A 21335-nucleotide genomic window follows, 5' to 3' on the forward strand; every position below is an offset into this window, starting at 1 on the left:
ATACTCGAAAGTGGTCAATACCTATGCTAAGAATTCAGAAAAAATTGAACGTGAGAGAGCCATTCTCGTACTTGCAATTAGTGAGCTGCTTGATATGGAAAGCGCAGAATCAGCAAAAATCAGAAAGAGAATTGTTTCCAATGTGAATAAGGAAGGAACATTGATGAAGAAACTATTGAAGCGTGCTGAGCATAAATTCCAAAAGAAGATGAGAGAAGTTGTTTCCACTCTAGAGAATTTACAAAACTTCAAACAAGTCAAAGTGGCTTCCAAGAGAAGTCCCATTAATTTTGAACGAGGACTGATTGATATTCCACAAGACCCAACTCAAGAATTTATGCCAAGCAATGTAACCAAGGAAGAAATTCAACAGGTTATGAAGAGTATCGTTTCCAAGATTGCTCCTCATGATAGAATTGTAGATTTGGGAGATGTATTTGGAGCTCCAACCACAAATTTAGATAATCTTGTGAAAACTCATGTTAAAACTGATTCCATCAACGATATATTGAGCAGGCAAATTCAAAAGATTGTTGAAGAAGAAAACACAGCACACGAAGCATCCAAAGATGGTGTCAAGGAACAACAAGAAACCAAAGTCAAATATCCTTTCTCTTTCAAATTGAAAAAGGTTATGGCCATGATTTTTGCCTATGTTGGCCATTACATTTACATGTTCACTGATTTATTCACAAATCGAGTACAAATATTTATTGGAATTTCATGGATGGACAATGCCACTATAGAAAAGAAATATCGTGTCAATTTGGATGCCATCATTAGAGAAGCTATTGATGAATATATTGAACATAAGGAAAAGGAACAAGAAAAATCTAGCACAAAAGTTGAACTTTTGGATGAAATCAAATTAACAGAAGACAAGAAGAAGGATGAAGAAGTATCACAGGAGCAACCAGAGCAAATTCCACATGTTAATCTTGATGAAGTGATGCAACAAGAATTGGATCAATTGAAAGTTCATCCTGACATGAAAAAGAAACCGTTCAATTGGGTTCCAATCGCTCTCAAAATTCGACAACTCTTGATTGTTCTTACCAAGCTCTTTTTCAACAACACCGATGTCATTTGCTTCTTTGCCATGTTGGTGAATGTTCTCTATGCTCCAACCTATTTTAATTTGATATTCACTTTTTGCGCATTTACTTACGCAGCTATGCAATATCCATATCCACACCGATATTATTATGAAGCCATGTTGATTTGGGCTCAATTTTTGATTGCCGTACAATATATTCTGTATCTTATCCAAGCTGCCTTACCAGATTCCATGAAAACCAATGATACAGATCCAGCTGTGTTTTTATTGGGATGGCAACCAAGTACAGCTCTGTTGTCCGATATTGTCATGTACTTGTTGATCATGTTGGCCATTTTCTTCCATCGTGAAGTGAGTAGAAATCGTGGTGAATGGAAAACCAGTTCTCGAAAGAAGAAGAAATCCAAAGAAGCCAATGTCACAGATCAAACAACCTCAACCACAGGCCAATCAACTGCCACATCGAGCCAACAACCAGCTAGTACGACTGACAAAGTGGAACAAAATGTTGCTGGTAGCACAACGGCAGAGCTTGCTTCTTCTGAACAAAAACTTTCTGTTGAACAACCTACTACCACTAGGGCAAGATCTGATACTGCAACGTCGATTGAGCTTGTATCTGAAAGACTACAGTCTGACACGGACACAAACAAAGAGCCTAAAAAGAAGAGTAAGACTGTTAAATTCATTGATGTGGAAGAAGAAGATGCAAAGAAGGAAGAGGCTAAGAAGGAACACTTTGTGAAGAGAGCCTTTAAGAAGCTTGTTAGAAATGTCAAAGCTGTTGTGAATGACCAATTCAAACTCGGTATTGATTATTATGTAGTCACAGTTGCGGTAGAGATCATTGCATTCGTTTTCTTCTTCTTCAGTTATTCAAGTATGAGTGGTAGAGCCGCCGATGAGACATTGGGCGCTATCAAATCCAACGAGTTATCAGGGGCATTTGTTATTATTTTGTTCCTTTTCTTTATTGAGATTTGTATCGAGAGAGTGTTATATCTTTTTGCAAGTGTTACTGCCAAGCTAATTTTCCACACACTACTTGTGGTCATTTATCACATTGCCTACATTGTGTCGTATATCATCATTTACAGAAATCAGAATGCTACTGGAATTGTATTGCTCAAGATTCTATTCTTCATCAAGTGTGTGTATTTATTCTTGGCTGCCCTTCAAATTCGAACAGGATATCCAAAACGAAGATATACTCAATTCTTTACAAGATCATATTTCTGGATTGCTCAGTACATTTATCTTGGTTACAGAGCAATTCCATTTGTTTTTGAATTGAAGACACTCTTAGATTGGACTTTTATTGACACTACTCTTAACTTTTATGAATATCTTAAATTTGAAGATATTTATAGTGCTTTATATAAGAGAAAATGTGACTTGGAGTACAAAATTTTGCAAGCTAGAGGATTCGGAAATCGAATTTTCCTCACTACCAAAGCTACCAGTGGATTTTTACTCTTTGTCATCTTCTCCATGATTATCTTCTTCCCATTACTATTCTACTCTACAGCAAACCCAGCGCTCAGCTACAACACGGTGAACACTGTTGAAGTCAGCATTGGATTAGAAGGATTCGAGCCACTCTATGAAAATCGTTACTATAGACTGAATCCAGACGATTCCCTAGAAAGTTTTGTTGATTTCTTTAATGGAAATGGTTTACGATTATTTGCTGATTATGATCCGAGCTTCCAAATTCAAAACTTTACACTCGCTTCATATTCTGAACGCTACTGGTTAATTTCAACACCAAGTAGAAGCAGTCTTGTGGATGCTCTATTGAATGACACTCTTTCTCTCAATTTAACAATGCATTTGAATATTAACAGAGCAGGTCCATCCACACAATTGAGCTTGGAGAGTCGACAAGCTGTTATTTTGAGCAAGGACAAACGTTTACAACTTGCTAAATTAATCAATTACAATGTGTCCTCCATGAATTTCAATGATGGTATTACTGAGAGTATTTCAATTCCATTCACTTACAATCCCTATGTCATGAACAAATACTCTGCATTGGCGTATGCCACAGTTGAAGAAGAGAGATACCTTCCAAATTGTACTTTAACAGTCACTAACAAGTACATTACTCCAGAAAATGTCACAGCCAACAACCCACCTGGATTTGTTTCATGGTTCATGACGTGTTCACAACCAACCAAATTCTATCCTCCAAGAAAGTCCGGAAATGTAAATGCTGTGAGAGGAGGACCATTCTTCTTTATTCAAAGTACAAATATTGTAGCAGCTAATTCTATTATTTCTGCCATTAGTAGTTTTGGTATTATTACCTTCTATACATCCTTTGTGTTGGCCGTTGCTCAATTCATTCGTCTCTATAGCAGTGGTTTAGTAGGACGAGTGATTTATGAAGATTTAGATAATGTGGATTTGTTACTCAATTATTGTCAAGATATTTACAAGGCAAGAGAAGATAAAGATTTGGGAATGGAAGAGGCCATGTATTTGAATTTGTTGAGAATCTTTAGATCGACTGAATTGTTACAAGTCTGGACAAGAGATGCCAAGAAGAATTGGTTATAAACAATACATCTGTTGAACTTTTGAGGCGTTAGTAGCACTATTTTCAAGTCGATCTGTCCTTAATAAATGCAATATCTAATGGGACGGCTGGACCTCAAGTATACAAGCCTGCACAACCAAAAAATTGTAATTTTTTTGAGGGAAGCATTACGAGAAAAATTACCTCAACGACGCAGTGCCAAGCCCTTTTCTGTAACGAAATCAAGCCTTGAAATCACTTCTTGAACAAGTTGCTCAACCACAATCCGTTGGCTCTCACTTCACTGTACAAACCAAGTCCCTCAACAACCAATAAGCATTTCTTTTCCAATGGAACCCATCGCTCCTGAAACCATCCAATTCATCAATCTAAACGATACAACAAGAAATCTGTTTTCAGGGTTATCTGGTGAATCTCTGAAATTCATGTGCTCTTCGTACTTACGATGCAATTGGGACTATCAAACTCAACACAGTAGAGATAGCTTCTCTTCTTCAACAGAACGTTATGAACAAGCTACTGACCATCTGGAGATGCTTACGCTTACCTATTTGGGAAATATAAGCAATTACTAAACAACACATACATCCCTCAAGTTAAGACTGAGCCTCGTAAAGAATTACGCCTTCCAATCCTTCACACTGAATCATTAACATGCTGCGGCCTTGCCACCAAAGCACTTCATCGTTCTGCTACCTCAAACCACCTTTTTTGTTAGCCCTGGGTGCAACGGAAATTAACCATGCCATGAAAGACTCCCCAGAGAAATAGATCAACAACTGCACAACAATTATTAAAAAGTCAACGCTCAGGACATCTCATGATTTAGCTTTCTCCAGGTACTTCCTTGAAAATTATTCAATTTCACCCAAAGCAATTTATTGTCCAATTTGAACATCATTGGTGTTACATGATTGATCCACAATTTCGCTCATCATCTTATCCAAATCATTCCATGAAACAGTCATGGCACGTGCAGGATCATAGTTCATTCCTTGAATTTGTCTGGCACCGACAGGATTTGACATGGCATTACCGACAGCCATTGCAACAATCTTCCAAGAAACCTTATTATTTCCATTGAATGGGTTATCTGGATCATTGGGAACGATTCCTTGTGCATCTCGTTTCCAAGTACCGACCTTCTTTGCCCACGGTACAGCATCAGCACAAGGTAAACAATAAGAATTAGAATCCCAAGTACAGTAACTACATGTCTTTCCACTGAATGCCCAATTGGTATCACTATATTGATACTTGCAAAGATCTCTGTAAGCTGCCTTCTTTTGATCAGCAGTAAGAGCTGCATTGTCAATAATCTTACTTTGAACAGTGTCTTTGAACATGCTTGGTGAAGCTGCCCATCCATACACATTGGATTCACATTGACTGCATGAACATGGAACATTGGCCATACCGTCCGTCAACACATAGATCACCTTATCAGCATCGGTACGTCCTTGAGAAGCCATATTCACAGCAACACGGAGACCAGGAACTTGAGCTGTGCTTCCAGCATCGTAAGGCATATTGGTTAAGGTGTTGTTCACCAAAACTCCATCAGTGGTTAATCCCAAAGTCCAAACACCTGTCGTGTGGAATCTCACAATACCTACTTGAACAGCATCAGCAGCAAGCTTCATTCGACCAGTAACACGTTTAGCAAAAGTTCTCATCGAGTTGAAATTGGTCGTACCAATCGATCCTGAAGAGTCCAATAAGAAGATGAAATCAATCTTGGATTGACAATAACAATTCTTGAATTCAACGAAAACGTTGGCAGATACATAAGTATTGAATGTGGTCTTGGCGTGTATCTGAATTTGTCAGCTTGACATGACTTGGTATCAGAATCGAGTTCAACAGCAGTTTGACCATTCACATTGACAATTCTTGGAGTCTTGTGACAATAAGAAGCGTCAGGGCAAGAAACATTGACAAAGGTGAGTCCACTAACACCTCCAAATTCGTCATTATCGTTAGCAAGCATTTGGGAAACAAAGATTCTGATGGTTTGTCCTTGATTGATGGAGAATCTGTCATCTCTTGCTGTTGGAGTTTGAGAATTCAAAACTAAAGTGACCGTAGCACTAGCAGACAATGGATTGGAACCATCACTGTCAACAACATTCACCAACACGGTACAAGTACCCTTGAGAGAGGTACTCTTTCTAGTGAAAGTAATAAGACCAGAAGAGGAAACACTAACCGAGGATGCAATGCTACCACAAGTATTTGAGGTCATGGAATACGTCAAGGTATCAGCAGAGTCAGGATCAGAGGCCTGATCGTATTGAGCAGTGTGAACGAAATTGGCAGCTTGAGCATCGAAAGAATAAGTGGCAGGATTTGCAGTTGGAGCTCTGTTGGTCACTGTGAGGGTCATTCCACAAGTGGCTTGAAGTTGAGAATCAGAGACGATATAGCTCACAGCAGTAGAAGTACCACTGTTCGTGCTTGAACTGGTGAAAGTAGTTCCAGTAATGGATCCCAGAGAGACTGGCAAAGTTCCTGTTAACGACACTGAAAGAGAATCCTTGTTAGCATCGGCAATGAGAGTCTTCAACTTGGGTAACATGTCTGTGGCAGTTCCCTTATTGACTTCGAATAAAGCAGGAGAACAAGTTGGAGCAGCATTGGTGAAAGTCACGGTAAATGTCAAGGTGTTGACACTTTCATGGAGACCATCGAATAATTTGAAAGTAATGGCCTTAGCTCCTACAACAGTTTGTGAAGTAGTCAACCGAATACCAGAACCAATGGTGGTGACTGTGACATCTGAAGTGGTGGCGACCTTAATCACAGAAATGGTATCTCCATCAGCATCAGAAAATGTACCCATTTGAGCCCATGTAAAATCATACGTAGTCTTTGTGTAATCTCTTGGAAGAGTAACAGAGTTACCGGTACCAGTTGGTGCATTGTTATTGACAGTAACAGTGACAGTTCCTTGTGAAGTACCCAAACCATCAGTACAAGTATACTTGTAACTACCAGTTCCAGTGTAAACATTTCCTGACAAGGAATAGGAAGAAGCAGCAAGAGTGGAAGTGAATGAAACAACATTTCCTGAAACGGAAGTAGTACCACCGACTGCGTTGGAAACTGCTCCATTGAATTTAACAAAGGTAGAATCAATGAATCATTATCAGAGCAAGCACCAGTCGTTAAATCTTTGGTGATCACTGCAGACCATTTACCAGAAGCAGTCAATGGAGCAGCAATTGGATTGGTATTCACAACATTTACATTGACCACAGTATTGGCATTGGACACGGATTGAGCACCGTCTGTAAGAGTATATGAGACGACATCCAAACCAAGGGAAGCTGGAGCAGTGTAAGTAATGGTATTGGTATTAGCAACAGCAGTTCCCTTTGAAGCAGAAGCAGCTGTAATGGTCAATGAGTCACCATCAGAATCTTTACGAGTTGGAGCATAGCTGATCACAGGATCGAGAGCAACATTCTTGGATCTCCAATGCAAATCAAGACTGTATGGAGATGGACTTGGTAAAGTATTGGTCACAGTGACTGTGACACTTCCTGGAGTTGAAGTGACCGAGTCAGATGCAGAATAACCAAAGGAGAAGGATCCTAAATAAACATTAGCGCCAGCAGTTACAATGGCATTTGGTGAAGCTGTGAGTGAAACAGAGCCAGCAGTAGATGGAGAAACACCACCAGATAAAGAAGCAGTCAATGCATTTCCATCAGGATCGCTGTCAACCTTACCACCAAAGTTCAAGACATTGATGGAATATCCTGCCTTATGTTGGGACCAAGTAATGCTAACCGTCTTGGGTTGAGTGACTGGAGCTTGATTAGTCACAACAACTAAAACAGGGAAAGTAGTAGAAGCAACACCATCAGTGGCAGTTGCCTTGAATTGAGTCAATCCAGTGAAAGTTCCTTGTGAACAAATCTTGCAGTTCTCTTGTCTGCTTGAAGAACAACAGATCCTGCACAACCAACAGTGTCAATAGATGACACAGTTCCCAAAGTTTCAAAACCAGCAGTCATATCGGCATCAGAATATGCAACAAGTAGATCAATGTCAATACCACTTGAACTCCAAACCACTGATGATTGTGGAACGGAAGCACTTGGAGCATTGTTGTAAATGGTGACAGAAACAGTGACATTTCTAGGAGTGTTGAGTTCATCTTTAACACCAACAATGAATTGATCAAAACCAACAGCCTTCTTTGGTGTGTAGTAAATCTTCTTGTTACCAGAGTTATAGGTAATTGAGACTGCAGAATATCCTGGATAAATTTGTGAGAAGGTTGAAGTTGGAATTGCAGCAAAGATGTCAATTTCGTTATTAGCAGAATTCCAATGAACAGTGACTGATTTGGAATAATCAGATGGATCGTGGATGAAACAGCAACTGTCAATGCACAAGCAGCAGATGTAGAAACACCATCAGTCACCTTGTACGACATGACTCGAGTACCGACAGTCTTGGCTGGCTTAAAGAGAAGTGTTCGATCACCTGAATTGACAGTGAGAGAATCTCCAGCTTGAACTCCGGCTGGTTCAGTTGGAGTCAAGAATGCAACATCAGCAGAATCCAAATCATTAATAAAGCTGGTAACAACAATCGTTTGTCCAGTGTTGAAATTATTTGGATCGAATGAAACAGAAATGTCAGAACATGTTGGTGCAGTGTTAAATGTGACAACACTTGCAGTCTTGGTGACGCTGTCATGACCGTCAGTGACTGTGAATGAGCATGAAGTAGTTCCAATGAATCCACTCGTAACAGTCACACGAACCTTATTGCTCACAACAGAACAAGAGCCTGAGGCAACAACAGATACTGAGAGAGAATCACCATCACTGTCAGTAGTCTTTCCAGAAAGAACATCAAAGTCTCGATAACCTCCAGCACTTTGTAAAACTCTCCAATGAACTGAATAAGAGGCATCAGAAGCAGTTGGCTTGTCATTGTTGGTGAGCTGAATGGTGACAGTTCCTTGAGTAACAGAATTTTCAGCACCATCGTTAATGACATATCTGAATTGATCACTAGCACCAGTATAACTCTTATTGGGTGTGTAAGTGACAGAACCAGAACCAGAAGTAACAACAACTGATCCCTTAGTGGATAAACTTGTCGGTCCACACTTGCAACAGTCAATGAATCTCCATTAGCATCAACATCATTCTTCAAAACATCCAAAACAGTGGCAGAAGCAGCCCAGTGCAATGTGAAAGTATCATCTTGAGGAACTGGTTTGGTATTTGTAACTTCAACATTCACAGTACCAACAGTTTGTAAATTGTAATCCGAGACAGTGTATGTGAATTGTTTAGTTCCAAGAGTAATTGGTGTGTTCGTGCTTGAATGAATTTGATGGTTTGTGAATCGACAAGAGTTGCAGTTCCAACACTGGAAGAGACATCAGAGACAACCAAAGCATCTCCATCTGGATCGTTGTCATTGGTCAATGGTGAAACTAAAACTCCAACTGGGTTTCTCCAGTGAGTAGAAATAGAATCAGGTTGAGTAACAGGAGCAGTATTTGTGACTTGAATAGTGACAGTGGCAATATTGGACAAAGCATTGACAGAGCTCAAATCGTTCAATCTATATGTGAATGAATCAGTACCAACAAATCCATTGTTTGGAGTGTAGCGAACCACATCTCCCATCACTACAACTGATCCTTGTCCTGGATTGGCAATAATGTTCACAGTAGCTCTTGACAAATCACCATTTTCATCGAAATCGTTGGCCTTAACGTTACAATCCACCGATCGATTCCATTTCGTATTATAATTGTCGTTATTAGCAACTGGAGCAGTATTCACAACATTCAAAGTGACCTTTGCCTTAAATGTGGAATCCATTCCATCTTGATCAGTAACATCATACAAGAAGCTATCCGTATATTCTTCATTGACAGCAGTGTAAGAAACAGCATCAGTGTTACCATTAATTTGGTTCAACAAAATACTTGGTACAATATTCTTGTTGGCAGAAGCATCGACAGATTTGATCTTTTTGATCGAATTTGGACCATCGTTAGGATCCACATCGTTGGTCAAAACATTCAATACAGATGCAATACCCTTTGGAATGGTAATGACATCATCGACTGGAGTAGGAGGATTATTGATGAGAGAAATGGTAATCTTACCAGTGGCAAAACTTGTTGGATCTGGTTGACCATTACCATCCACACTTTGATCAGTGACACGATAATAAGCAACATCTGTGGTTCCAACCAAATCTTTTGGAGCAGTGTACAAGACATGAGTATTGTTATAGAGAGAAACAGAACCACCCTTTTCAGTAGCAGTAATCCATCCATTAGAAGTCAACTTGAGAAGAACATTATCTCCATTATCAGTATCAAAATCATTCTCAATGACATTGATCAATGTTTGAAGATTCTTTCCACACGAGGCAGTGTCATCCACAGGAGTTGGAGGAGTGTTCACAACGTTGATTGTAATCTTACCAGTTCCTTCAGCTTCTCCATCGGTCATGGTCACACTCAACACAGTGCTGTAAACAGTTCCAGGAGTTGGAGAGAAAACAAGAGTATAATTGTTAATCTCAACATTTAAAAAGTCACAACATTCAAAGTACTTGGTCTTGTAAGTCTTGGAAGATTGAACACTACCTGCAGGATTTAAAGTATTGAGAGCAGGAGAGATGCTCTTCAAAGTCACTAAATCTTTTCCATCGACATCAAAGTAATCGATTGGAATCAAGTTACCAGTGGTGGATTTACCAACAGTAAAAGTCTTGGAGAAGACTTCAGGAGGAGTATTGTAAACTTGAATGAAAGCAACACATGAGCTTTCTAATTGACCATCAGTAATTGAGTATTCGAAAGAATCACCATATTTGGTAGTGAGATCACTACTGGTATAATAATACACAAGCTTGTTGTTGGAACGAACGCTGACACCTCCATATCCAGCACCAAGAGCTCTAGAAATATAAAAATCATCTCCATTAATGTCATTGTCATTCTTCAATACGTCCAAATTGGCACCTCCATATTTGGGAACGTTAAAAGTGTCATCGACACAAGTAGGAGGATTGTTTTGAATGGTAATGGTGATGGTACTTGTGGAAGTATCATTGCCATCAGAAATGACATAGTTGAATTGTTCCACACCATTAAAATCCTTCTTTGGTGTGTAATAGAAACCAGACCATGTGTCCTTTTCAACAATTCCCAAATCGGTTTGATTTCCACCAACAATTTGATTACCATAAAAAGTATCGACATAGAGAGCATCATTGTCGACATCAGAAATACGCTCTCCGTTGTCTCCAACATATGAAAAGATGTCAATAAGGAAACGATTGGCATTCTTGGGAACTGTCTTGACAATTGGAATGGCTTCAGGAGCTCGATTCAATACTTGAACGATGACAGTAGCATTGGCAGTCATGAACGAATTTGACACTTCATACGAGAAGGTATCATTTCCAGTAAAAGCTCCCAACGATTGATACATAATCTTGGATTTGGAAATAATCTTGGCTACACCATGACGAGGAGAGACAACAATATTGGTCAATGTCAAGTTACCTCCACGAGGATCGACATCATTCAATAACACATCCAAAGTAATTGGAACACGTTTAAAAGTTGTGGCCATGTCATTCTTTGGTTGTGGTGGAGAGTAACCAACACCAACAGAGACCAAGATGATGGTGGCCACGGTAGAGGCAATCACGAGAGCAGTGATAACACCACCGACTTGGTTATGAGAAGAAGGGATCAGCAGTGAACACATTCAAGTACGCGCATTCCATGAGAGGTTGACAAATTTGATCGTTATGGATAACAATGATTCGTGTTCGTTCACAATGTGCGCGCAAGAGCGAGGTGTCAATGATCATTCGACACATCAACAACAACAACATGAACCAACAAGGTCAGCGAATCAATCATACAACTACCTCATAAACAAATAACCTACCAATAGTTTGAGTAATAGTACCTCCCTTGAGCAAGCTGAGGTTAAACCCACAACTTGTCGAGCAGCTACAATTTGGAGTGTTCACATAACGTTGATCGAACGATCCAAATTTGTTCAATGTATTGTCATATGGTCAAAGAAAAAGAGGTCAAGAGTATTTCATGTAATATATCAGGTACGAATTTCAGCAATATGAAATAATAACATCAACATGATGAGATGGACACAATGAAACTTACCAGTAGTGCTTCCAAGAGTGATTTGTTCAGGCATTTCGTCTTGGAGGCGAGAAGTGGTTTGAGGTCACGGAAGATAACACACTTGTTGGTTTTTTTTGAGTAATGCTAGACACAAGTTAGTGAAAATTATCAGTTTTTGTTTTGGAGCCCTAAAATGTCGGTTGTCATTAAATGAAATGTAATGCGCTTATGTTTCCTGTCAAAATTAACAATCTCGTTTTGTTAAGCGTTGACATCAAATTGTGCACATAGGTCGTAATCCCGTGCAGTGACGAGGTGGCATTTTGACCTGGACCTTTCTTCTTGTGTTTGCTTGTGTTCAAGAAATTTGAGAGTTGGTTGAAATCCTTATCGTTTTCGTTGAGGTGTTGTTGTGGTAATCATCATTGATAATGTGTTGGTGGATTCGTTGTTGCTTGATGAACCGGTCCCTTTCCTCTTTTAACAGCCTGTAGTTGATGTCCTTCAAATTTCATTAGAAAGGACATTACTTGGCAAAGACCGAATCATGACGAACACACAAAAGACCAAAGCGTTGCGTTGATTGGAGACAGGAGGCTTTTTGCTTGGTTACATGAACAAGTTGTGGTTATTGAACTGTAAAAACTACCAAAATATAACTAAGGTTAAACATAACAACAAGTATCCCTCAAACTCTCTCTAGTAAGGAGGACATTGGAAGCGCTAGAGATAGAGAGAAGAATGAAATTGGTGCCTCCGAGTTCAAGAACCCAAGTTCCTTCTTCCGAACGGCTTATTCCTGATACAAACAAACATTCACCGTAATTCGAAACAATCTTGTTAGAATTCAAAAGAAACACAAAATGTCCCTTTCGTTGGCCACTCCGACCTTTCTCATCGAACCTTCTCTTTCATCCCAATCCTCTTCATCATCAAAAAATGAAAATCATGATGATGAAATTTACGATACCTTCTCGCTCGCACAGTTGAATCAGGAAAATTCGTTGCAACAAGCCTACGCTTGTTCTCGGAGAAAACAATTATTACATAGTGGACAACGACATGGAGAGGATCATATGGCTCTTATTGATTTGTTGGATTCAGCAGGACAAGAAGAATATAGTGCTTGCAGAGACTCGTATTATCGGAGTGCAGATGGATTTTTGTTGGTGTTTTCGTTGAGTTCTCCGTGCTCTTTGGAAGATTGTGCTCAAATTTATGAACAAATATTGAGAGTCAAAGATGCTGATAGGTATCCATGTGTGTTGATTGGAAATAAGTGTGATTTGCAAGAGGAACGAGCAATTTCGAGATCCGAGTGTGAGCTCACAGCCTCTCGTTTGGGATTACCTTATTTTGAAACGAGTGCCAAATGTAATATTAACACTGAAGAACCATTCTTTGAATTGGTTCGAATGTGTGGAAGATTGAATGAATATCGATTTGTAATAGTAGGTTCAGGAGGTGTTGGAAAGTCAAGCATTTCCCTACAATTTGTAGGTATTATTCATTTGTGCAATGATAATTGTTGAATGACCTTATTTCTAATGACATTTATCCATAATAGATACAGGGAGTGTTCGTAGAGACCTACGATCCAACCATTGAGGATTCGTATCGCAAACAAATTCGTGTTCCAAATGTGCCCCTAAACTCCATCATGACGGACAACATGGCTGATGAGAAGAAACCTCAAGAAAAACAAGGATTTTTCTCTAAATTCTTTAGGAAATCGAAGAAGACAGCAAGTAGTAGCGCTTCCATCAACACCATTTCTTCATTGGAAACACCAAACAAAGACGAGGAAGTTGTCAAATTCAAAAAGTCTGATGCTAATTGTGTAGCCTTGAGTTTTAAACCATTATCATCAGTCATTCCCAATGTCATGCCAGTTCCACAAGCATCTGGATGTAAGAATTGCGGAGCTTTCATTGAAGAACAACTTTCTGTTTGTAAATATTGTTGTGGTACTCACCAAGTCAATGGACAAAAATCATCATTCTCTCACTTCCTCAAGAGCTTGATTTTACTTTACGTTCAGCGAATGATGGTCTTGAGCAAAAAGAGAAAGATAATGGCCTTTTAATTTTCTGTATTGACATCTCGGGAAGCATGGGACAGACTGAACTGCTACCAAGCTTCTCTGTTTTGAACTTAGACATGAGAAAGGCTCAACAGAAGGAAGAAAAGACAAAACGTTTATTGAGAGAGTTAGGACTTGATACCGAAGTAGGTGTTCACAATCAATACCTTCCAAATGAGAGCAGACAATCATCATATGTGAGCAGAATTGAATGTCTGTCTATGGCCATAGATTTACAGCTGGAAGAAATATCGAAAGAGAATCCAAACAAACGTGTTCTTATCGTCACTTTTTCAGACAAGGTAACAATTGTTGGTGACGGGAAATTTGGTAAGGCAACAGTTCCATCAAATATTTTGAACAATTTTGAGGCATTATTCAAACTTGGCCGTTCGTATCGAACATCAAGCCTTAGTCCAATTTACGAAACAAAAGACGCTCTTTCTGAGATTGTTTATTCTATTAACGAGGAGGGCCAAACAGCTCTCATTCCGGCCATCACAGTCTCTTTGGGAATTGCTAGCCAAGTTCAGAACTCCAAGGTAATCGTTTGTACCGATGGTGTGGCTAATATTGGAATTGGGGGTGAATCCGAAGAAGGATCCAACAGGAAGAATAGCATTGTACAACAGAAGCAATATTACGACAAGATTTCTAATTTGGCAACAGAGTACGGTGTGAATATTAGCGTGTTTGGAATTGAAGGCGCTGATTGTAACATGTCCATGTTAGGAAAAATTGCAGATCAAACAAATGGTACTACCATGTTAGTGAAACCAATTGAACTAAGACGTCAAATGAGACAAATCATTGATAATCCTGTCATTGCCACCAATGTGAAGATTAATTTAATTCTATCTGCTCCTTTAACACTAAGAAATCCTTCCAAGGCCCAAGAAGTTGTCACAAAAGGTAGCTCGACCATAATTTCTCAAATGCTAGGGAGTGTTACAGCAGAAAACGATCTTACTTTTGAAATTCAAGTGAATAACAACAAATTGGACCCAAAAAACAGTGAAGCATGGATACAAGCTCAAGTGTTTTTCACATCCAATGACAACCAACGTTTAAGGGTGTTGACACAAAAACTCAAGCTGACCAACGACAGAAACGAGTCCTTACAAGGAGCAGATATTGCAATTATTGGATTGAATGCAGTGCTGAGAAGCGCTGAACTGGCCGAGGAAGGCAACTTTAGAGAGGCAAGACTCAAACTACAAAGCGCCAACAAATTAATGGAACAAATTTGCAAAACTGACACACAACAAGAAGAAATGCACTCTTTCGCAGCAAACACGAACGAGTTAGATGAGGATCTTCGGAAATGTGAAAAAAAGTCCAAGACTTCTCCGACCAATTGTCATCTCTTATTTTCAGAATGAAAAAAGCAAACATGACAAACTTCTTAGCTGGAGCTAGAAAACGAGACATTGTCATGAACAGAAAGAATCACACAAACACTTCAATGAATAATAGCAACAACAGCCATAGAAATAATCACCACTCTAGACTGTTTTTCCTCAAGAATTGCGTGAAGATCCAACAGTATTTACAAATCATGATTGGTTACACGAGGAAAACAACACAATTCATCATAATCATGTTGAACATTCTACATCCACTAATGTGAGCAGGACCTCTAGTCATGCACACGATCATCATGACAAGCCTCAAAGAGAAGACCAAGACAAGTGTGTGGTTTGTATGGATAGAGAAATCAATGTAGTGTTGATTCCTTGTGGCCATTTGATCATGTGTGAAAGTTGTGCAAACCAACTCACAAACAAGAAATGCCCTACATGTCGACAACACATCTCCCAAGTTGTGCGAGTGTTCAAATAGCCATGATTATTTCCATCGTTGGTACGATCGGAATGAGTTTTTTGGGTCATTTCACAATTCCACAACAGCACCATGTTTCGGGAGGTTTTAACCCATTTCCTCCTTTTCTTTATTGTGGAATTTTGGGTTGGCTGTTATCAAACGTTTTCATTTGGTACTATCTTGGATGGTTTTCGTTGTTCATTGAGTTGGGACTCTACGCTTGTGTAGCCGCTGCGTTCCTGTTGTGGAAATGAGACTGTCTTCGTGAGACTTTTGAAACAACTGAATTTTCTTTGTCCTATCTGTTCATTATCACTTTACCAAAGCTAATAAGGCCTATGTAAAGTCAATTCATATTAAATAAAATAATTTAATAGAAAATTGAAACATTTAAACTCGAATGATTACACCTTAGTTTCATATTCTGAGGATGCTTCAGTATCATTACTGTCAGCTGTTCCATTCTCTTGTTTGTCTTCGTCTGTTCCATTGATGGTGAAAGCATCATTTTCAACCTTAATTTCCTTTTCATGAACAAATCGTTCAATATCTTTATAAGCTTCCACAATTCCATTTGATTCATCCATCAAGTATCGACACAAATGATTTGTGACTTCTCTGAGAGCCATTTTGAACTCGGATGCTTTTTGAGCATATAATTCTTGAACTGGTTTTTGTTCAGGATCTTCCTCTTTGGATAATCTTATTTGATTATTTGGGAACAGTTCATAAATTCTCTTGAGAATGCTCTCTTGCGAGTTGAGGTCAAATCTCCAAATACCGTTCATTCTGCTCAGGAAGGCCTTGTTCAATTTAATGTCCTCGGTGTTGTTGGCAGAGAAGACACGAATGATACCATCAGATGGTTCGACTCCATCAATGGCATTTAACTAAAGTTTTACACAAATGCATCCCAATAAACACAAATCCATATTATTCATCATGAAACATTGCAAAAACTGCAAATACTTACCACATTGCTCATCTCTTCAGAATTGCAACTGTTCAAATATCTATCAAAGTCCTCGATTAAAACGACCACGTATTCATGCTTTTCAGGGTTAATAATCTTGTCAAATTCACATCCATCATAATCATCATTGTCACAACAGTTTCCATTGGAACCTGTATTGACATGCTCTGGCTCTGCTTTGAAAATCATTTTTCTTGGAGAGAGAATCGACTTGATCGCGTCAGAATCCTTGATATGCTTGGCATCCTTCAAATTGGCAGTATAAATGTCTAAATTATACTTGGTGGCAATACATCGAGCGAATGAAGATTTTCCGACACCTGGTGGTCCGTGTAAAAAGTAATTGAGTGAACAACTCTTTCCGACCTTATGCAACAAGTCAATTTTCTTGTGAATGATTGTGAAATCTCTTTCGAACATTTCAAACTTGTCATCAAGACCAAAAACATGACTTTGGTCCAATCCAACATATTGATATTTTCTCACCCAATATTCTTCTTTCACATTGTAAGCATAGAGGTTTCTACCTCTCTCAGGAGATCTGGCATTGTCGACATACCACTCAAATAATGCTTCTACTTTCTTGTTAGGATAGATCACAAACACCGATTCCTCATATCTGACAGTAGTTTTTTCCTTATCTCCAATTCCCAACAAATCATGGCATGATCCTTCAATCTCAGCAGCTGGGAAAAATCTCACAATGACTCGATGCGAAACTGAAGGGTTAGGCTTGATCCCTTTAATAAAAGTGTTATCGGAATAGGTTTTACATTTCAAAACCAATGCTTCTGAAAAATCCAATACAAATTCCTTCTCTTCATTGCCAATCATGTGTAAATTGAATTGATCAGTGAGAGTCATGTTGAACTCTTTTGGAAACACTCGGGCCAAACGAGAAGGAAAACACCAACACTGAGCATCATTGGTATAACCACGGATGGTATGAGGATGAGGATATTGAGCAGCCAAGTTTTTGTAAATGGACATTTTAGAGGGGGATGATGATTGGAGCTGTTTCAGACTGCGATGAGGAGAGAACAAACTGAATCGATTTTTTTTTCGAAAAAGTTCTTTAAAATGGTGGCCTTGTAATGATCACAGGAACCATTCTCAAAATAACTCAAGAACTCAAGGTTATCAAAATTTGATGAACTTGCACTTTAAATGTGCAGCGTTCAAACACCCCTGAATTTCAACTCTGGAAATGAAATTGAATGATTACAAAAAAAAAATGTCCAACTCAAATCAATGTTTCACAACAGTGAATACTGCATGTAGTATTATTCCTCCGTTGGAAGTGTGGCCATTCATTTATTCGGAGCATTCTCCCGAGAGAGTTTTGGATTATGATAATAATAGAGCTATGTGGCCAGCTCACATCAATGTGTAGGTTTGTGAGAATGCATTGTTTCAGAGAGTAATGAGAACATGGATGAATTCATGTAATGGATGATGATGATCTTTTTTGACTTTTAAATATTGCATCATTTGATCATTGGATTTATTGGACAACAATGCAATTGGAAATTTAATTATTTGATATTATTTGATTTTCATATAACAACAATGTAATGATTAGAACATATCCCTTTGTTGCTCAAGCTGGATTTACAGCTGCTAAAACAAAGCTGAAACAAGTGTTTAAGGAAAATTCAATTTCTAGTTTTGATATAGAGCTTTCAGATTTTGACATTTTTGAACATACACATACTTCAATCATTTTCATGCGGCCGAGAGTCATTGGAGATTCTAGAGGAGATGATCTTTTAAAATTGATCCATGACTTGATTGTCACTGCATTTAATATTAAGGAAAATCATGAATACGAACCTCATTTATCAGTTGCGTATGTGAAAACTGTAAGTGTCAATGTCTCATTTCATGGTCCTAATATACATCTGAATGATAATCAATTTCAATAGGAAGAAGTCTTGAAACGAAAGAAACGACTGGAGGAAAAACTGTTACAACCCATTCGATTCACAGTGGATAAGTTACACTTTTTAGCAACCTCAAAAGAAAATGGTAAAATGTACAGCAAGTGTGAAATTATGTTAGATTCGAATGTGTAGAATGACATATCGAGTGAATTTTATTATGCCCATTTAACATTTTCTTAATGGAATAAGTATACTAGTTGTGGTCATTCATTATTGAATATTTGACTGACAATATTTTCAAAATTATTATTATTGGAAAATTACTCTTCCAATAAACATGACGCTCAATACCAAAAGCACCAATTCAGCCAAATGGAAAATATAAGCTCCTGCAGATCTCTTCTCTGGAGCTTGCAAATATCCAACACAGTACACAGCTCGTCCAATCATGTACACCACTCCAGCCAATGCACTCACTTCAGGCCAATACAATCCGCTCAATATTAAACCCACAAAAAAGAATGGAGTTCCTTCCAATGCATTGTAATGGACTCTCATGGCTCGATTGAATTCGGGAGCACCTGTGACATCAGGATACGGGACTTTGTGCTTCTTTCTCATGTGGCCAACGACACCACCAAACACAAATAATTCGAGAGTGTAGGCGAGAGCAACAGCCAAGACGTAGCCAAATGCAGATGGAATTTCGAGAGTAAGGACCATTGGTAATGGAGGAGATTGTTGTTGATAATATTGCAATGAATTGTTGTGTTTTTTTTGTTGAATTTCCAATCCGATGCATTCCGAACGAACATGCGACACAATCCATTTACGAGCGTGCGTATTAATTCTCTTCAGCGGACACTTTGGTGATTTCATTTTGAAAAATCGAAAGAAGAGGAACATTCGAACACGTGTTCGTTTGAGTTTGGCTCATTGAGTGCAAAGGAGAAGTAACGGTGTTAGTAGAGGGAGAGAGTTTGTCGTGAACAAGTCAAGAATTGGAATCAACACATTAGAGAATATAAAGTTACAAAAACAACAGTTAAGAATATTATGGCTACGGCCATATCACGATGAATGCACCTCATCCCGTCCGATTTGAGAAGTTAAGCATCGTCGAGCTGCATCAGTACTGAGGTTGGAGACAACTTGGGAACCTGCAGTGCTGTAGCCTTTTTGTTATTGGGTAATGCAACGACGATTGCCTTTATTTTTCCTTTTTCATCACTCGATAAAGGCTTTTACGAGAAATGAATCGTAAAACATGTTTCATCAACAAAAACATCGTCCTCCACATCCCCATATTCGAGTCATACATAAATTGTTCCACCAAAAGTCATTGTCAAATTTCGAAAAGGCCTCTCCCTCTCACCTGTCATTAAACGTTATGAATTAGATAAGGAAAAGTTTCATCTTGATGCGTTGAGTGTTTTTGAAAATGAGGAATTGATGACTGTTCCTGATCCAAAAGTCTTGAAAAAAAAATTCATCCTCAAGCTTTGCTGCTCTCTCTCGCATCATCATCCATGGTTTATTAAAATACCAGATACAACACTCTCGGAACTCGGAATTACCTCATCTAATTTATTTCATCCATTGTGTAAATAGATTCATCATACACCTTCAATTAATTTATTTCAACAAGTTTTAATACCAACATGTTTGATGATGATAGTCTTACTCTCTTTCTCAATCATACTCACGATCGGAGGAGAGGACAACACTCATTTTCGTATGATATGCCATCCCGATCCCTCATGGTGACTAGCCATGATATTCAAGAAGAACGTCAAGTTATTCTCAATGTTATTGATCGACTGATACTTCACGGTTCCGCACTTTTTGAAAGACATATCATTCCTTTGGAAAATAACTCAAACGCCATTTATGAGGATGAAGATAATTTATTAGCATTTGAAAATGCAACACCAAAAAACGAGAAAAAAGAAGTCAATTCTGTTAAGAGGAAAATTCAAAATCATGCTCGAACGCTGTACGGAAATTTAAAGCAGTCACTTCATCAGCGGAATATTGTGGCATGCTGTATTGATACAATTATGAAAGTGAATACACTTATTGATGCAAATCAGCTAAATGTTGAAGAATTGAAAAAGGATTTACTTCAACAAGCTAAAGAACAAGATTTTCTAGAATCATCATCATCCGAAGAGGTAAATTTGGAGTTTGTAGAGCCCTATGATGTACGACTTTCGATCGATGATCCTGAAAATTGGGTCTCGCGTTATATATTTTATAGATATGCCAAGACTTTTGACGTAGAAGAAGGATGTTACACCATGTCACGATCGCAATTTGATAAATTTCTGACTCATTTACGAGAGGTTCTGGGAGAGAGAGGACTTGGTTCTGACATTCTTGTAATTAAGGACGTTCTGGATGAGGATCAAGAACAAAATACAGATTTATATGGATTTGAAGATAGCTCTATTGCCACATCGGTTTCCAATAACAACATTGTGTTAGATGTCGGATCTGTGATGACTGAGTTAAGACAAACGAAACAAGTTACTGAGCACACGTTTTTAAATTGGTTTCAAGGAGTATTGGGTAAGTATTGAGGATGTTGATTTTGAAAATTCCAAAATATTATTAATACTGCATGCAGTCTTGTATGTCATGTTTAAGTATGATCAATAACTACACATGGAAAGTAGAGAGAGTTGAGTTGAATCAATTTTTAGGAATCAAGATTTGTTTAACTAATAAGGAAGGACCCTTGCATTGTGATATTCACAAGTCATTCGTGATATTTATCAAAATTTAATGTTACATTTGCAAAGCTGGCTGGTAAAAC

General features: G+C 38.5%; 7 protein-coding genes across 7 annotated transcripts; 4 read left to right on the forward strand and 3 right to left on the reverse strand.

Moving 5' to 3' along the window:
* Positions 1-94: 94 nt before the first annotated feature.
* Positions 95-3619, forward strand: C9374_008332 (uncharacterized protein; the record flags this gene model as incomplete). Its single annotated transcript, XM_044698397.1, has 1 exon — positions 95-3619. The coding sequence occupies one exon, from the start codon at positions 95-97 to the stop codon at positions 3617-3619; it is 3525 nt and encodes a 1174-aa protein (XP_044545451.1).
* Positions 3620-4477: 858 nt separating this feature from the next.
* On the reverse strand, positions 4478-11368 carry C9374_008333 (uncharacterized protein; the record flags this gene model as incomplete). The annotated part of the gene is made up of 6 exons (XM_044698398.1): positions 4478-5236; positions 5296-6704; positions 6761-7481; positions 7574-7950; positions 8004-8730; positions 8873-11368. 6 exons carry the CDS (start codon positions 11366-11368, stop codon positions 4478-4480), a joined length of 6489 nt encoding a protein of 2162 aa, XP_044545452.1.
* Positions 11369-12617: 1249 nt separating this feature from the next.
* C9374_008334 (uncharacterized protein) lies at positions 12618-15219 on the forward strand (the record flags this gene model as incomplete). Its single annotated transcript, XM_044698399.1, has 3 exons — positions 12618-13250; positions 13322-13664; positions 13796-15219. 3 exons carry the CDS (start codon positions 12618-12620, stop codon positions 15217-15219), a joined length of 2400 nt encoding a protein of 799 aa, XP_044545453.1.
* Positions 15220-16065: 846 nt separating this feature from the next.
* On the reverse strand, positions 16066-17624 carry C9374_008335 (uncharacterized protein; the record flags this gene model as incomplete). Its single annotated transcript, XM_044698400.1, has 2 exons — positions 16066-16551; positions 16635-17624. The coding sequence occupies 2 exons, from the start codon at positions 17622-17624 to the stop codon at positions 16066-16068; spliced, it is 1476 nt and encodes a 491-aa protein (XP_044545454.1).
* A 244-nt stretch (positions 17625-17868) lies between these two features.
* On the forward strand, positions 17869-18709 carry C9374_008336 (uncharacterized protein; the record flags this gene model as incomplete). Its single annotated transcript, XM_044698401.1, has 3 exons — positions 17869-18023; positions 18217-18496; positions 18560-18709. 3 exons carry the CDS (start codon positions 17869-17871, stop codon positions 18707-18709), a joined length of 585 nt encoding a protein of 194 aa, XP_044545455.1.
* A 117-nt stretch (positions 18710-18826) lies between these two features.
* Positions 18827-19396, reverse strand: C9374_008337 (uncharacterized protein; the record flags this gene model as incomplete). The annotated part of the gene is made up of 1 exon (XM_044698402.1): positions 18827-19396. The coding sequence occupies one exon, from the start codon at positions 19394-19396 to the stop codon at positions 18827-18829; it is 570 nt and encodes a 189-aa protein (XP_044545456.1).
* Positions 19397-20259: 863 nt separating this feature from the next.
* Positions 20260-21178, forward strand: C9374_008338 (uncharacterized protein; the record flags this gene model as incomplete). The annotated part of the gene is made up of 2 exons (XM_044698403.1): positions 20260-21088; positions 21147-21178. The coding sequence occupies 2 exons, from the start codon at positions 20260-20262 to the stop codon at positions 21176-21178; spliced, it is 861 nt and encodes a 286-aa protein (XP_044545457.1).
* Positions 21179-21335: the final 157 nt, after the last annotated feature.

The sequence above is a fragment of the Naegleria lovaniensis genome, assembly GCF_003324165.1.
Source record: "Naegleria lovaniensis strain ATCC 30569 chromosome Unknown tig036, whole genome shotgun sequence".
NCBI classification, from domain to species: Eukaryota; Heterolobosea; class Eutetramitea; order Acrasida; family Naegleriidae; genus Naegleria; species Naegleria lovaniensis.